Genomic DNA, 18265 nt, shown 5'->3' with positions numbered 1-18265 from the left:
ATTTAGCCCCCCTGTGTACTCCCCCAGTAGTAAATAGACCCCTGCTTTGTGCTCCCCAGTAGTATCTGGCCTCCCTGTGCTCCCCCTCACATATAACTTAAAAAAACAAACACTTATACTGCTCTCATCTTGTCCTGGCACCGGCACTCCAGTTACGTCACTCGAGCGCCGGCACCAGAGACAGAGAGTGGCCTCTTGTGACCGATGCGGCCACAAGAGTGACTGACAGGGGAGGAGCCAATGGCTCCCTCTCTGTCAGTGCTGCCGCATGGTAACTATGAGCGCTTGTAGTTACTGTGCAGAGGGAAGCAGCACAGCTTAGTGAACAGGTATACTGAGCTGCGAGCAGGGGTCTGGACAGCTGGCCTCCACAGTCCGCGTATGGACCGCGGTCCGCCAGTTGAGGATGCCTGGCCTATGGCAACCAATCAGAGCTGACCTTTTATTTCTTATTAAACTCTTTTAAAATGAAAGCTGAGCTGTGATTGGCTGATATGGGCAAATCATTGTTTTATTTTTTCAGACAGATCATAGTCTTCATAGTGGTTTGTGCGCACTACACAATCAGAGGAGTTACAGGACATCTGCAGCAAATCCGCAGCGTGTGAACATACCTGAATTGTGCAGCCAGTACTCTATGGCATATATTGGCATCTGTTTATATACCTACAACATAAAGGGTAAATGCAGTTGAAACTTTTTCACACTAAACTGGAGAAGCCCTTAAATTTAGGAGTCACTGGTGGATCTGAGGTGATCGTAGACACTAGATGATGTTAGGTGGCTGGAGGTCGTAACAATGCGGCCGCCAGGGTTACATCAAGCAATACGTGACACGCCTAATGACAGCCACTTCGCCTTCAGCTGAGAAAGGACCTGGACGGCTTCCGTCACAGCTGACTCCCTGTCACTGCGCTCTGTGCTCCGCCCAAGGCCGCGGGTTCGGCGGGTGTTACGTAGCAGGGCGGCTCGGGGTGGGGTGTGGACTGAGGCCGAGCAAAGGGAACAGCAACTCCGGTACAGTAAGGAGGAACGCTGGCAGGAATAAGATGGGAGAAGCCGCTACCGACAACTCCTCCTCACAGGCCGAGTAGACACAGAGAACGGAAGGGACCGCTGCCAGGCCGCTCCTTATAGTGAGGCCCTGCAACCATGGAGATTAACGAGCAGGTACTCACACAGCTGTCAGCCCCCTCACATTACTACACCCGGCTATCTGCCCCCTCACATTACTACACCCGGCTATCTGCCCCCACACATTACTACACCCGGCTATCTGCCCCCTGTACCCCACATTACTACACCCGGCTATCTGCCCCCACACATCACTACACCCGGCTATCTGCCCCCTGTACCCAACATTACTACACCCGGCTATCTGCCCCCTGACATTACTACACCCGGCTATCTGCCCCCTGACATTACTACACCCGGCTATCTGCCCCCTGACATTACTACACCCGGCTATCTGCCCCCTGACATTACTACACCCGGCTATCTGCCCCCTGACATTACTACACCCGGCTATCTGCCCCCTGTACCCCACATTACTACACCCGGCTATCTGCCCCCACACATCACTACACCCGGCTATCTGCCCCCTGTACCCAACATTACTACACCCGGCTATCTGCCCCCTGACATTACTACACCCGGCTATCTGCCCCCTGACATTACTACACCCGGCTATCTGCCCCCTGACATTACTACACCCGGCTATCTGCCCCCTGACATTACTACACCCGGCTATCTGCCCCCTGACATTACTACACCCGGCTATCTGCCCCCTCACATTACTACACCCGGCTATCTGCCCCCTGTACCCAACATTACTACAGCCGGCTATCTGCCCCCTCACATTACTACAGCCGGCTATCTGCCCCCTCACATTACTACACCCGGCTATCTGCCCCCTCACATTACTACACCCGGCTATCTGCCCCCTCACATTACTACACCCGGCTATCTGCCCCCACACATTACTACACCCGGCTACCTGCCCCCACACATTACTACACCCGGCTATCTGCCCCCTGACATTACTACACCCGGCTATCTGCCCCCTGTACCCAACATTACTACACCCGGCTATCTGCCCCCTCACATTACTACAGCCGGCTATCTGCCCCTTCACATTACTACACCCAGCTACCTGCCCCCACACATTACTACACCCGGCTATCTGCCCCCTCACATTACTACACCCGGCTATCTGCCCCCACACATTACTACACCCGGCTATCTGCCCCCTCACATTACTACACCCGGCTATGTGCCCCCTGTACCCAACATTACTACACCCGGCTATGTGCCCCCTGTACCCAACATTACTACACCCGGCTATCTGCCCCCTCACATTACTACAGCCGGCTATCTGCCCCTTCACATTACTACAACCGGCTATCTGCCCCCTGTACCCAACATTACTACACCTGGCTATCTGCCCCCTGACATTACTACACCCGGCTATCTGCCCCCTGTACCCAACATTACTACACCCGGCTATCTGCCCCCTCACATTACTACAGCCGGCTATCTGCCCCCTCACATTACTACACCCGGCTATCTGCCCCCACACATTACTACACCCGGCTATCTGCCCCCTGTACCCAACATTACTACACCCGGCTATCTGCCCCCTCACATTTCTACACCCTGCTATCTGCCCCCTGTACCCCACATTACTACACCCGGCTATCTGCCCCCTATACCCCACATTACTACCCCCGGCTACCTGCCCCCTATACCCCACATTACTACACCCGGCTATCTGCCCCCCCACATTACTACACCCGGCTATCTGCCCCCTATACCCCACATTACTACACCCGGCTATCTGCCCCCTTACATTACTACACCCGGCTACCTGCCCCCTATACCCCACATTACTACACGCGGTTATCTGCCCCTTATACCCCACATTACTACACCCGGCTATCTGCCCCCCCACATTACTACACCCGGCTATCTGCCCCCTATACCCCACATTACTACACCCGGCTATCTGCCCCCTTACATTACTACACCTGGCTACCTGCCCCCTATACCCCACATTACTACACGCGGTTATCTGCCCCCTATACCCCACATTACTACGCCCAGCTGTTTGCCCCTATACCCCACGTTACACCCCACTATGTGCCCCTATACCCCACGTTACACCCCACTTTCTGCCCCCTTACTCTGCCCTACTGCACCCAGCTTCCTTCTATTCCCATACACCTCTGTCTTTCTCTCTATACCTGGCAGTCTATTTAAATAAGAGTGGGGTGACTGTGGTACTTAGGTGGGGTGTAATACTTATGGCAGCAGTGGGGTCTTCATGTCTGATTTGTGCTGATCAGAAAGCATCCATAGGGATATTTGTTTTTCCATCTAATGTTGTCCCTATCAGTTTCCAACAGCTGAACACTTCTGTGCAGGTTATAATGATAGATCTTAGAGAAGACTACAACTAGTCACTTGAGATGAGCAAACTTACAAGACGTTTGGGTTTGTCTGAACCTTTATGATCGGCATTTGAATTACTGTAAATTCACTCATCTCTACTAGTGACTGGGATCACAATTGCTTTTCTGTGACTGAATAGCTGTTCTATCACCTGTTGTCGTAGGATTTGCAGAAAGACCTGCAGTATATTGTCTTCTGCTTGTTGTCAGATTTTGGTGACTATCATTAGATGTATGTCACCCGGTGAGTGCGGTGCGTGTCACTGACCTGTACAAGGAATGCCATGCAGCCTGCTTACTTTATGGTAAATGCAAGCACCAGGGATTTCCTTCCCATTCTACATTTTGCACTTTTAGATTCTGGTAAATGTCTAAGGCTGCAGTGAGATTGCAGCTGCTTGAGGGTTCCAGGACTTGCTGAGAGTTGTAGTTCCACAACAGCTGCCATCATAGGCAGAATGCGGCTTTGCATGCTGTGTATTTTATATGGCATTGATAAGACAATAGTTTTATATGGTATTGATAACACGTTTAGTAGAATGTGAGACAATAACCTGTTTTCTTCACTGAGCTTCCTTATGTGCTGAAAAGGAAGGCTTGTTGAGTTAGTGTGTGTGTGTGTGTGTGTGTGTGTGTATTTTTTTTTTTTTTTTTTACTCTTCTTTAAAGTTATTTAGATGCTGTTGGCATGGATGGCACTCATTTCAAGTAACTTCATTTTGAAAAATAAAATCTATTCATAGCTTATAAAATACATGTAGCTTTATTATAATTTTTAGTCCACGTATCTTATTGAATGTGCTGTTGACCTTTATTATAAGTGGTGTTTTTCCAGAACGTCCTGTATCAGTTTGGGTTTTATTAGAACCAGATTTACAATGAATGAGTCATGTATCTTGATCATCTATTTCCACTTACTTTTCTTAGCGAATGATTTTTCCCAATGAGCTGGTTTCCAATGAATATATCTATGTGCCAGACTTGTAGTGAAGGTAGAGTATGAAAGGGAGACTTTGAAAAATTGCCAAAATCTGATTGGGGGTATTTACAAGATAACTAGTACAGCGAAATCTTACATCAAGGAAGAATTCCTCACTAATTCTGCATACACTTCATGCGGATTTGTACTGTGGACTTGCAGATTTCACTTACTGCAATTGCTGCAAAGGGTGCAGTCTGTAGCAAGTCCATGGAAAATCCACATGTAAGACATTGGCATTATGTGATAGACTTTTACACAGGGTAGTAATAATAATAGGAAACTTTTATACAGTTCCTCTTTTTGTTTGGCTAATAAAAAACTAAAATAAGTGCTTTATGTAAACTTGACCTTAACCTCCCCATACACATTAGATAACAGGTGGTTGATGGAACATCTTGTCAATCATCCATCTGTCTGTTGGTAGACGGACTACCAAAAATTGCCACCATTATCTTTATTTGTATTCTGAGCAATGAGCTGTCAGTCATACATAGATAACGTGTGCTCCAAATGTGTGCTAGATGCTTGAGTATGTGTCAAAATGTGAATGATTTGTTGGAAGATGATGCCATAAGTTTGCCCTATTTCTCCATGGAATTTTCCCTTGTTTGATTTTATGGCATACCTGATGTTAGCAGTCATAAGCTTCATTTGTGAACAACAAACTGTGTGCCAAGTAATGATACTGTAAATGAATGTAACAGGTATAATTCCCTCTGACATACACCTCTGGAAATGTTCAGTAATACTCTCTGGAACGTGTATTAGAATACCTTGGCCTTCACATACATTTCAGGGGTTATCACGGCTTCCCATGGTGCTTCACACTATAAGTAGTTGTGCTTGCTTGATCGTCAGCGGGATGTTTCTGAAAACATGCAGATTTCTGGTTTGACTACATGGCTAGCATTCCTTCAACTTGGGTCACATAAGGAAGTGCATTATACTCCAAACCTTTAAATAGAATTTTATGTTCCTTGGAGATAATTGATTTAGACTGAAAGACACGTGCCTTGTTTCATCTATGTTTCACCATGTTACCACTGACTGTGGATACTGGAGATTGCTAATGCTCCAAGGCGCTGGCTGCTTAATGGTGTCTGTCAGTGTTGTGTGAAAACGTTGTGGTTTCTGTTAGGTGGATCATACAATGCTCTGCATTTACTGACTCCCAGTTGAGTGTAAATGACAATAGACAAAAGCATTAATTTTTTTATCTCAATATATACAGTAGTTCTGTCCAGGGGGCAGCTTACCAGCCTGTTCCTGCTAGTGACATCTTCTGTGTGTAGCTATCTGTCACTAGTAGCTACACAAAAGACAAAGGCTGGGCTTCATTTACAGCTCCTGTGATAGTACAAGTCTATAGACCATTGAGAAAAACGGCCATAAATGTTGTATTCCTATCTGGGTAAGTCTTTGTCTGTTATGTAGAAAAGGAAAAATAAATATGTGTAGGTAATAAGAAAGCAAAATAGAAAACCACAAACAAATCATTAGCTGTAAAGAGCTAGGGAATTTCTTGGCACTAAATAAAGATGATTGCTATGTAAGAGCTAAATGGCCAGTATGTAGTGTTCTATGTACTTCTAAGGATCAGGAAACACCTTATATAACCCAGCCCTTCAGATCAGCTCCAGCCAGTAAAGGGAAAGAGGAAACAAATACCAAAATAGAAATATGCCGTGTAATCGATGGATTCACCTTGTTAAACTAAATTTGTTTTATTGTCCTAGTCCATCTACAATGAAATATCAGGACCTTTCTTGTTTGTACAGCTCTTACTCAGATGTATACAACTCTATGGTAACAGACAACAAACACAACGTCAATATTTCGATCTTGGCGTCATTCTCTTTTTTTTTTTTTTTTTTTTTTCTTTTTTTTTATTTCTTCCTACTTCTACTCTTTAATAAATTAGGAGCAGAATACTTCACCGCAGATTATTTAAAGTCTAGTGTGTAAAACATGACTATACTGTGGTTGTATGTTATCTGTTACAGTAGGCAAAAGTGTATGAGAGCTATAGAAACGAAACAATAGGAAGCCATTGCAGAATTGCTATACTGTTCACTCTAGAGCAGTCTTATGTCTTTTCTGGATTTTTGGTTATAGTAGTAGAATGTGTCATCCTTCTATATACGTATGTAAACTCCTTGACATTTATGAAATGTTGGCGGTCCATTCTATACTTATACCATGTGTTCATCTCTTACATATCTACAGCATTTTCCACATAACCTACATTTAGGGCTGGGCGATATAGCTAAAAAAATAAAATCTTGTTTTTTAAATATTTTTTGACGATTCTCAATATCAATATTTTGTATTTTTTTGCTAAAATCTATCTCTACTTTTCCATACTCTTTCCTGCAGTTACCCCTCCCCACGCCTTAGAGGCAAAAAGAGGAGAGCCGTCAGTGTCCGTATGCTGTGGCAGTGCAATGTCTGTATACACAACGGCTGTAAGTGTACATGGAGGAAACTGCCATATTATATACAGACTAAATATATACTGTGGCAGTGCAGCAGGTCTAGCACATTGTACATGAGGAGACTGCAACAGGCTGTTTAGGTTGAGATAGTACAATGACAATAAATGTACACATACATATTAAGGGTATATTCACACGGACGGGCTCGCAGCGAGATTCTCGCTGCGAGCCCGGCAGGTCCTGGCAGTTCCCATACACGACCGCAGCGAGTATGTAATTATACCGCCCTTAACCCCTTCTGCTCCCGCCTAGCTCCCCCGCTGTAAGCATACTTTACCTGTCCTTGCTGCACGGGTCCGGCGTCCTGCTCTCCCGCCCGGCCAATCAGTGGCTGCTGCTGGGCAACACACTGATTGGCCGGACGGGAGAGCAGGACGCCGGACCCGTGCAGCAAGGAACAGGTAAAGTATGCTTACAGCGGGGGAGCAGAAGGGGTTAAGGGCGGTACAATTACATACTCGCTGCGGTCGTTTAGACCGCAGCAAGTATGTAGTGTATGGGAACTGCCAGGACCTGCCGGGCTCGCAGCGAGAATCTCGCTGCGAGCCCGTCCGTGTGAATATACCCTAAAGGGGTTATCCAGCGCTACAAAAACATGGCCAATTTCCCCCTACTGTTGTCTCCAGTTTGGGTGGGGTTTTTAAACTCAGTTCCATTGAAGTAAATGGAGCTTAATTGCAAACCGCACCTGAAATGGAGACAACAGTAGGGGGAAAAGTGGCCATGTTTTTCTAGCGCTGGATAATCCCTTTAAATTGTTGACTAAGCGTTTGGTGGCCCTGACAGCTCTCTGCTGTGCCCCCCAATACACACATGAGCGTGTATGTGTTCTTAATGGGGCAAGAGGTATAAACTGCTGTTATCCCCTTGAGAAAAAAAAAATACATACCCAGTGCTAATGTGTGTGTGGCCAGTTTAAAGACAATCTGTCTGTTAGGTTGTACAAACCTGGTTTGGGGCTATAGCTTTGCTGACCCTGATCACATCGGTGTACTTTGTTTTCAGATCCACTGCGCTGTTCTGGAGAAATCGGTATATGCAGATCGGTATGTTTGGGGGTTCCCTAGCTCCTAAGTGCTCTGCTATGCCCTCCTGGCACGTTGTCTCATCCATATGCATAAACTCCTTCTGTTGTAATCCTCAGTGAGATCTCCTCCATGGCAGCCTGGGAACTTGCTGAAGATTAGAAACATCACAGCAGAAGTTCATACATATGGGTAAGGGGCAAGCTTACTGGAGCTTCTGGGCATAGCCGTGCATTTGGGGGCTAGGAGGCATCCTGGGACGTAAGAGCAGAAAGAGTTTGTGCATATGGATGAGGGGGCAGAGCGGATGAATATCCTATATAATCCAAGTGTGACCTTAGTGGTTCTTTATGGAAAAAGTTATAAGCAACTATATGGTTATTGCAAAATTATAGGATATGATGTCAATTTGGCAACAGTCACAAAATCATATGCAACCTTTTGCCTCATAGGGAGAAATAAAGTTGGACAGATATCAATGTAGTGTGGAGGGGGCCCGTACGGCACAATTCTTTCAAGGGTTCATCATTTTATATAGAACCAAATACACCAGTGCTTCTCAATTCCAGTCCTCAGGCCTCACCAAGAGGTCATGTTTTGAGGATTTCCTTAGAATTTCACAGGTGATATAATTATACTCAGTGCATCAGGTATTATCACATGTGTTCTCTGTATGGGAAATTCTCAAAACATGACCTGTTCGTGAGAACTGGAGTTGAGAACACTGACATACACCTTCATTTCCTTTTACAATTTCCTCTGCAAAAAAGACAGCTTTGGTTTATTATCACATATTTTCCGATACCTTAGATCCCATTGTTTTACTTGTATATACAATGTATATCTTCCTCTCAGTGAATGGCACGGTGTGACCAATGACTCATTTCTGGAGTTAAATGTTTCTTCGTGACAGATGTATGCTCGCTGATAGAGAGTCACATGTACTGTTTTAGTCTTGTGTTTCATGGACTATAAACTAATAAAATCCACTATTTTATAAAAGTAAAATATATTTAGCCATATAAACATATAACCCAATCGTACATGAGCACAGAAGATTCGTGGATTTGAGGATTTGTAGGCAGAATATATTCCAGCCCAGGAAAAGTGTGGAAACCAGACATGGATAAAGACATGGAAACATATATTTAATTTAACTGGTTCATCTGGATCACCATTTATTATGCCCATATGCTCTCTAATAAGACATATAGACATGGGGCCGGGGTCTAATATAGATAATCTACATACAAAATAGGTAACTGCAAAAGCATATACCTTGTGTTTATGCTTAGTTGCAGCATTGTGATTTGTAATAGGTTCCATTAGATTGCGAACTTGTTCTGCAGGTATAGTGGACCATGTGGAAATGAATACTTACAGCAGTTTTTGCACATTAGGAGATACTTACATACTGTACTCAGCCCATTTTTCCTCTTCCCATAGATTCTCTATATAAAGAAGATCTAAGGACTATGAAGGTTGAGTAAGCAAGAAACACTTGAGATACAGACATAAGTCAAAACACTCAGAACACTGCAATATTAATTGCAGCATGCGCATTATAACCTGACTGGTGATGGATCTGTCAGAGCACTGATCAGCCCCCCCCCCCCCCCCCCAATCAGTTGCCATGGCTGCTGGAGGGCTATACTTAGCTTTCATGGCAGCCTCGGTCTTTCTACTGATTTAAAGCGACTCTGTACCCACAATCTGACCCCCCTAAACCTTCAGATAGCTGCTTTTAATTTAAGATCTGTCCTGGGGTCCATTTGGCAGGTGATGCAGTTGTTGTCCTGAAAAACAACTTTTAAACTGGCAGCCCCGTGCCCAACGGCGTAGCCTAGATTGTGTATGCATTAGGCTGGCACAACCTCTCTGTCCCTCCTCCCCGCCCTCTTCATCATTAGGAATGCTCCAGGCAGATTGTCTACTATTCCCCACCTGTGTCAGCCCAGCACATGGGCTGGATCGTTAAGACACCTGTGCAATGTTCAGACAGGAGGAAATGTTTCAGTGGCACTACTAATGATGAAAAGGGTGAGTAGGAGAGACAGAGGGGTGGTGCAAAGTTAGGGCACAGATATTCTAAGCCACGTCTGTTGGGCACTGGGCTGCAAGTTTAAAAGTTGTTTTTTAGGACAATAACTGGATCACCTGCTGAACGGACCCCAGGACAGATCTTGGATTTAAAGGGGTAGTCCACCCAAAAAAAATTTCTTTCAAATCAACTGCTGCCATGAAGTGACAGAGATTTGTAATTTACTTCTATTAAAAAATCTCAAGCCTTCCAGTACTTATCAGCTGCTGTATGCCCAAAAGGAAGTTGTATTATTTCCAGTCTGGAGAGCAGGAGGGGTTTTCTATGGGGATTTGCTCCTGCTTTGGACAGTTCCTAACATGGACAGAGGAGGCAACAGAGAGCACTGGGTCAGACAGGAAAGAAAACACCACTTCCTGCTGGACATACAGCAGCTAATAAGTACTGGAAGACTTAAGATTTTTTAATAGAAGTGAATTACAAATCTCTGGCACTTTATAGCACCAGTTGATTTGAAAGAAATTTTTTTTGGGTGGACTACCCCTTTAAAGCAGCTATCCAAAGGTACAAGTGGTTTGGGGGGGTCAGATTGTGGGTACAGAGTCGCTTTAAGTCTGCGTCAGGCAGACTTAAATCAGTAGTGTGGCCCCGACTCTTATTTTTATCTACTTTATTATATAATTTTGTCATGTGGTTCTATTGCCTTTCTTGCCAGCATCCACGGGGTCTGGGTCGTCTGTTAGGTGGGTACTGGCGGTAACATGATCTTCAGTTATCTTGACTTCTATTGGAGAAAGCTGCAGATCATGTGACCGCTGTAACCCACGTCACAGACTGGGCCAGAGCTTGCTTAACAGGGGACAGACACCTGGCCAGCCCTCAAATAGCCACAGCATGACGCAAGATGGCCAATGTGTCAACGGGGTTAAAAAAAAGATTTATGGCCCTATTACACGGGACGATTATCGTGTGAAAAATCATTATATCGTTTGACTTTACACGATAATCGTTCTGTGTAATTGCAGGCAACGATCGAAAAATCGTTGATTTAGATCTGAACCTGAAATTATTGTTAATCGTTCATTGTAATTCCACATTCATTCACTCAAGTTTTTCACTAATCGTTCAGTGTAATTGCAACTTGTACATTGTTTTTCTGAGATCAGAAGGAATAAACGATCATAGTAACGATCACTATAACAAACATATGTAACGATTATCGTTCTGTGTAATATGGTGAACGATTTCAGGTTAACAATAAACAGTCTTGTTTGCGATTGTTTATCGTTAGTCGTTAATCGTTAAAAATCACTCCATGTAATAGGACCCTTAGACTAATGGACTTCTGACGGGAGGTGGGATGACCTGGACACGATTGGCTGAGCACAGTTATGCTCAGCCAATCGCAGCTGATGACGCGGCAGAGGGGGGCCGGCACGAGGGACGGATAGAGCGGTTCGGCCGCCCGCCAAAAGATGACATCATTGTCCTAAGATGGACGGGGGTCGACACGAATCAGGTGAGTATAGTGCATCACACTTCCAAGTCTGGCATGGGTGGGGGGAAACACAGGGTAGGGGTTGTATAACTTTGTAATGTGTGTTATTTTGTGAATAATTTTTTTAGCGCAGCACTACCCCTTTAATAGGTGCAGTGCTGCAGGTTTTGGGGTTTTTGGACAATTTTGGTCCAGAAATGTTTTTTTTCTGTTTTTCATTATGTTGCATGATAAATTGAAGAATGTTATTGAAAAAGTCTATTTGTCCAGGAAAAATATAATAGTTACGATTTTTGAATGGGAGGAGTTACAAATTTGTCAAATATCTTGTACAGGATAAGAGGATAGGATGGTCAATCACATGATCATCACTAGAGCCTGTAGTGAAGATGAATATACACCCATGAGTGGTAAGTAACCTTGGGGTTAAATGGTGATGCTGTGCACCACATGACCTCTGCCTGGCCAGCAAACTGAGCCGCTCAGCGGCAGTACAAATGGGGGACCCCTTTGGTGCAGAAGCTTTCTGCTCTTGAGTGGGAAACCCTGTCTAGAGCTTCTACTCACTGTATGTTCAGATGAGGTAAATGGTAAAACTATTACATCACTACCTAAAGCAAGTGTACCAGCATTACATTCGTTTTAAACATTTCACATGGATAGAATGGTGTTGGCACGGGGAAGCCAGTGCCATGGTCCTTTTCTTGAACCGTGGCCCTGTTCCCGCATACTGTTCTATTCCCGGGCACCAGCCGGGGGTGAAGCCGATAGGGACATATCCGCAAGCTAGATGCTTCTAACCTGCTTATAGTTTTAGTTTTATTAAGCATTATAAGCGTTTAGATGGTCACTGATAGCAATGTGCAAATGTACAGTAGGAACAAAGCAGAGCACTTCGGAATGCTGCTCATTAGGCTGCGGGCTTTGAAGTCTGCTCTGTGCCGCTCTTCCCCAGTTGCTGGAAAAAGATGGATCCAGTCCTAGGAAGCTTGTCCCAGTCTCAGGTCTGGATCCATCTTTTTCCAGCACCCCGGGAGGAGTGTCAGGGAGCGGAGCAGACTTCAAAGCCTGCAGCCTGATGAGCAGAATGCAGATAGGTAAGCAGCTCTTCGCTTAGTTCCTACTGTAGACTTCCTCATCTCTAGTCACTGATTTTCCAAAAAACTTTGCATAGTACTAGTGCATGTAAGAAACTTTGTCATTCCTCTTATGAGTGGTTGAAAAATACTACTTTCTCCACTTGCCAGGCTCCTCTTCTGCTACCCCCCTCTTTGTTACCAGGGTGTAAAACAGGGTTAGCATGCTTGTTATGATACCTTTCAAACCTGTGGAAGATCCTTGTATTGCTTGCAAGAACCATTGATGTGGTCTTCTTTAACATGAGCGTTGTGTAATGACAGAATAATCAGCGTACATTAAATCCAGCAGTTAGCCTATAGTACATAGATGACCGGCCTAGCATGTGTTTATCTCCTATTCCATACAGCCAGGACAAGCTTACAAAGTCTATTTTTATCCTTTAATGGATTACTGTGATGTCATGGAGTTAATCTTGTTAATAGAAATAATAGTAGGTGTGCTCAGGATATGTAATGATGGATTATATGTGGACTTTTAAAATATCTGCTTTTAAGAACATGTTCTTCAGATCACTGTCTGTCCTAAACTCCATTCCGCTCCAAGATGTCTGTAGCTGCCTATTAGTGTAATGTTTATGAGCTATACATATAGGCCCAGCTTTATTGTTGTGTAGAATAGAAACTGCCCCTCACAGCTTGACTTTTAGCTGTGGTATAGAGCGCAGTATTAGGACCCTATTACACAGGACGATTATTATGCCAAAAATCATTATCGTTCGAATTTAAACAATAATTGTTGTGTGTAATTGCAGGCAACGATCGAAAAAATTGTTCGTGTTCCGTTGATTTTGATCTGAACCTAAAATATCGCTAATCGTTCGCTGTAATTCCACATTTGTTTGCTCAAGTTCCGCATTTGTTTACCAATCGTTCAGTGTAAACGCATGTTGTTCATTGTTTTTCTGGGATCAGAAGGAGTGAACAATTTTAGTAAAGATTGTAGTAACGATCGTATCTAACGACCATTGTTCTGTGTGATATAGTGAACTATTTCAGGTTAACGCTAAGCAATCTTATTTTATCGTTAGTCATTAATCGTTAAAAATCGCTCCGTGTAATAGGACCCTTAGGGTCCTATTCCACGAAGCGATAGTCAGCCATGGAATAGAGACAACGATCAGCCGATGATCGTGTTATCGGCTGATCATTTATTTAGGTTCAAACCTAAAATCACCGGGCACCGACCTCGCATCCCTGCGTGGAATAGCGATGCGCGGCGGGCAACCGACGATTTCACAAGTGCCATACTTTACCTAAGTGTGTTGCAGGTCTTCTCCTGCGCTCCTTCTTCCTCCCGGTCCCGTGTGCAGCAGCAGCAGCTTCGGTGCGGCCCATCTTCAGACCGCTCAGCCAATCACTGGCCGCGGCAGTCCTGGTCTGTCAGTTCAGACAGGCCGCACCGAAGCTGCTGCTGCGCGCGGGACCAGGAGGAAGGAGGAGCGCAGGAGAAGACCTGCAACATGCTTAGGTAAAGTATGGTGACAAGGCCTGCAAGGGCATTGGTAAGGGGCCTATTCCACTAAGCGATAATCGGCGATTCGGCCGATTATCACTACGTGGAATAGAGGGAACGAGTAGCCGATGATCGTATCATCGGCTGATCATTCATTTAGGTTCAGACCTAAAATCATCACTCCCAAACCATGCATCGCTACGTGGAATAACGGACGCAGCGGGCGACCAACAATTTCAGCAGCAGCTCAGCCACTGGCCAGGACTGCCACGGCTAGTGATTGGCTGAGCGGTCTGTCAGTTCAAACAGGCTGCTCCAAAGCTGATAGGGAGGAAGAAGGAGAAGGCCTGCGTCAGGACAGGTAATGTATGAAACAAGGGCTGCAAGGACATCGGTAACAAATAACTAAACGATAATCGGGCCGTGGAATATCGGCACTCGTTTATATCGTTGATCGGGCCCTGCTCGGCCCGTGGAATAGGACCCTTACGATGTCCCTGCAGCCCTCGCTAAACGATTATCGGGCCGTGTATACACCATGATTCCCAAAAATTCCCAAATACCTTTGTTCCACCTAACCTTTTAGTATAGTTTTTCACAAGGAGCAGGTTTTACGCCTTTGTGCCCTGATTTGTGTCTCAAAAATGGGGGCTACTACACATCTTCAAAACTGATAAACAAGAATACATTTCTTTTTATTTTCAATGATTTTTTTTTTTTTTTCCTTTTTAGAATGGAAAGCTGTCTGCTGAGGTGGAGCCATTTGTTCCTCAGAAAAAGGGGGCTGAGGCCATCACAATCCCAATGTCTCTTCCTGGAGATAGTGGAAATGTTGGTGGACTGGAACCCACTCCTATTCCAAGTTACCTTATAACCTGCTACCCCTTTGTACAGGAAAACCAGACTAATAGGTAAGCTGCCATTTTCCCTGAAGTTATATCAACCTTATGCAAATGTTTTCCTGCAGCTCTGATTTTTACAGTACCTACTAGTTATAAATAGACGCTACAGTTCTCTGTATGTCACCTGAAGTATTCGATTACATAACTGACCTTTGCTTTTTGGTCTATGTAAATATTATACTAGTATACATCAGTTTAGATTGGGTAATGTTTGCTGAGTCATGGTAACATTACAGGAGTGTACTTGCAGGATGTGTACAGTATCTGTATATCACATGATATAGGGCAGTGTTTCTGAAGTCACACCTAAGAACACCTATTTAAAGGGGTATTTCACTCAAACATAACTTTTCATATGTTGCTGCCCATGGTGAGACTAACAGTTTATTCCATGCTTATTATATATTCAGTCTCCTTCTCCCAGTTCTGAGCGGCTGCCTTCTGCTAAAGACACAATCTATGTGTAAGCTGTTCTCTCCGTCTCCCCCTCCCTTCTGAGATGACTGATGTAAACAAGTACCTCTCTGCAACTTTATAGCAATTCTGTAATGCTGGGAGGGATAATCGCAGTGAGTTCATCAGCAACTTGACCTCAGATTAACCCTCCCAGTATTACAAAGAAGCTACAAACTTGCTGATAAAGCATGTCAGGGACTTGTTAACGTTAGGCTTTTCAAAAGGCAGGGTTAGGGGGTGGGGGTGGGGGGGAGACAGAGAGAAAACCTCACACATAGATTTTTGTGTCTTCAGCAGAAAGCAGCAGCTCCGTATCAGAGGAATGAGACTGAATAGAGTGGAATACTACTTTAAGGCTCTGTTCACATCCAACATATACCTTTAACGAAAGACAGCCACTGTATAGACATACAATGGAATATGTGCCCACTAAAAAATACATATACTTTTTAGTGTATTATACTACACTCATGTATATAGGAGTAATCAATGGTTTGTTTTCATATAGTTCATGTAATCAAGAAATGTGGGAAATGAAAACTTTTGCATCAAACAGGTTAATTTATTTACAGTGTCTAAAGCATACACCGTTAACTAAATATTCTGAGTAGTATGTACCCTCAGGTGCAATGCTGTACCAATAGCAGCAACAATATTAAAGTCCAACATAGGGTGACACTTAATGGGCAGCAATAATGTAGGAGCAACAGGTCCCTTAATGCATTTCATTTGATTAGCATTCATGTGTCCTTTTGCCATATCTGTATGCAGTACAGGGGTTACCGTGATTCAGTCGTTCTTTGCCGCACGCTCTTAACCCTTAGTGGACTGTGCTCGCTCAACGCGTTTCCTGCACTTTGCATTCATCAGGAGCGGTGGATGGAGTAGTGTACATACATGTCTGCAGGCTTCTGATAACTGCCGTCTAAGGGTAAAGAGCGTGCAGCAAAGAACGACTGAATCACGGTAACCCCTGTACTGCATGCAGATATGGCACAAGGACACATGAATGCTAATCAAATGAAATGCATTATTGAGGGACCTGTTGCTCCTACATTATAGCTGCTCATTAAGTGTCACCCTGTGTTGGACTTTAATATTGTTGCTGCTATTCAGAATATATAGTTAACGGTTTATGCTTTAGACACTGTAAATAAATCTCACCTGTTTGCAAAAGTTTTCATTTCCCACATTTCTTGATTATTATACTACACTCCACATTAAAACCTATACCTTTGGTACTCATATGCTGTGAACATGTGCATCTCCAAGATGTGAACTGAATCCAAGTCTCATTTTGCTTTAAAAATGGGACTTTTCTAAGGCTACTGTGATATATATAATATACATATATATATATACGGGAGAATGAGGTACATCAGTCTTTGAACAGTATTCACATGGACCGGAGGGACGTGCGTTTTTTCTCATATACATGTCGTACACAACAGCCTGGAGAGGCTTAAAGGGCTGGGTAGAAGTGGACATAAACAACCGAATGGATGTCAACCAGGTCAGCGGTTCGCTGCATGGAGGGTATCCGTGGTCATTTGTCTACATCTCTTTACCTGTGCCAACGACACTATCACTAAGTGTACATACCATTATGTCCCCTGGATGGTCCGATTAATACAGAAGGTGATCATTGATGTGTTTTCTAACGGATCTTAGCACCGTACACTCCCGATGTCCAATGATAATGAGGTGGTGAGTTCAGACGCCGCGGTATCTCAGCGATACAGTTAGGGCCAGAAATTTTTGGACAGTGACACAAGTTTTGTTATTTTAGCTGTTTACAAAAACATGTTCAGAAATACAATTATATATATAATATGGGCTGAAAGTGCACACTCCCAGCTGAAATATGAGAGTTTCCACATCCAAATCGGAGAAAGGGTTTAGGAATCATAGCTCTGTAATGCATAGCCTCCTCTTTTTTAAGGGACCAAAAGTAATTGGACAATGGACTCTAAGGGCTGCAATTTACTCTGAAGGCGTCTCCCTCGTTAACCTGTAATCAGTGAAGTAGTTAAAAGGTCTGGGGTTGATTCCAGGTGTGTGGTGTTGCATTTGGAAGCTGTTGCTGTGACCAGACAACATGCGGTCAAAGGAACTCTCAATTGAGGTGAAGCAGAACATCCTGAGGCTGAAAAAAAAAGAAAAAATCCATCAGAGAGATAGCAGACATGCTTGGAGTAGCAAAATCAACAGTCGGGTACATTCTGAGAAAAAAAGGAATTGACTGGTGAGCTTGGGAACTCAAAAAGGCCTGGGCGTCCACGAAAGACAACAGTGGTGGATGATTGCCGCATACTTTCTTTGGTGAAGAAGAACCCGTTCACAACATCAACTGAAGTCCAGAACACTCTCAGGGAAGTAGGTGTATCTGTCTCTAAGTCAACAGTAAGGAGAAGACTCCATGAAAGTAAATACAAAGGGTTCACATCTAGATGCAAACCATTCATCAATTCAAAAAATAGACAGGCCAGAGTTAAATTTGCCGAAAAACACCTCAAGAAGCCAGCTCAGTTCTGGAAAAGTATTCTATGGACAGATGAGACAAAGATCAACCTGTACCAGAATGATGGGAAGAAAAAAGTTTGGAGAAGAAAGGGAACGGCACAAGATGCAAGGCAGACCACATCCTCTGTAAAACATGGTGGAGGCAACGTGATGGCAAGGGCATGCATGGCTTTCAATGGCACTGGGTCACTTGTGTTTATTGATGACATAACAGCAGACAAGAGTAGCCGGATGAATTCTGAAGTGTACCGGGATATACTTTCAGCCCAGATTCAGCCAAATGCTGCAAAGTTGATCGGACG

General features: G+C 44.2%; 1 protein-coding gene across 1 annotated transcript in view; it reads left to right on the top strand.

The window, feature by feature from the left end:
• Positions 1-870: 870 nt before the first annotated feature.
• Positions 871-18265, top strand: part of SECISBP2L (SECIS binding protein 2 like) — a 35851-nt gene continuing 18456 nt past the window's right edge. Inside the window, exons 1-2 of the mRNA XM_069983181.1 lie at positions 871-1170; positions 14815-14993. Of these exons, the coding sequence (XP_069839282.1) occupies positions 1153-1170; positions 14815-14993 (197 nt within the window). The 5' untranslated portion in view covers positions 871-1152. The remainder of the gene's footprint in view (positions 1171-14814; positions 14994-18265) is intronic.

The sequence above is a fragment of the Dendropsophus ebraccatus genome, chromosome 1 (genome assembly GCF_027789765.1).
Source record: "Dendropsophus ebraccatus isolate aDenEbr1 chromosome 1, aDenEbr1.pat, whole genome shotgun sequence".
Taxonomy (NCBI): domain Eukaryota; kingdom Metazoa; phylum Chordata; class Amphibia; order Anura; family Hylidae; genus Dendropsophus; species Dendropsophus ebraccatus.
This window is presented reverse-complemented; position numbering and strand designations above follow the sequence as displayed.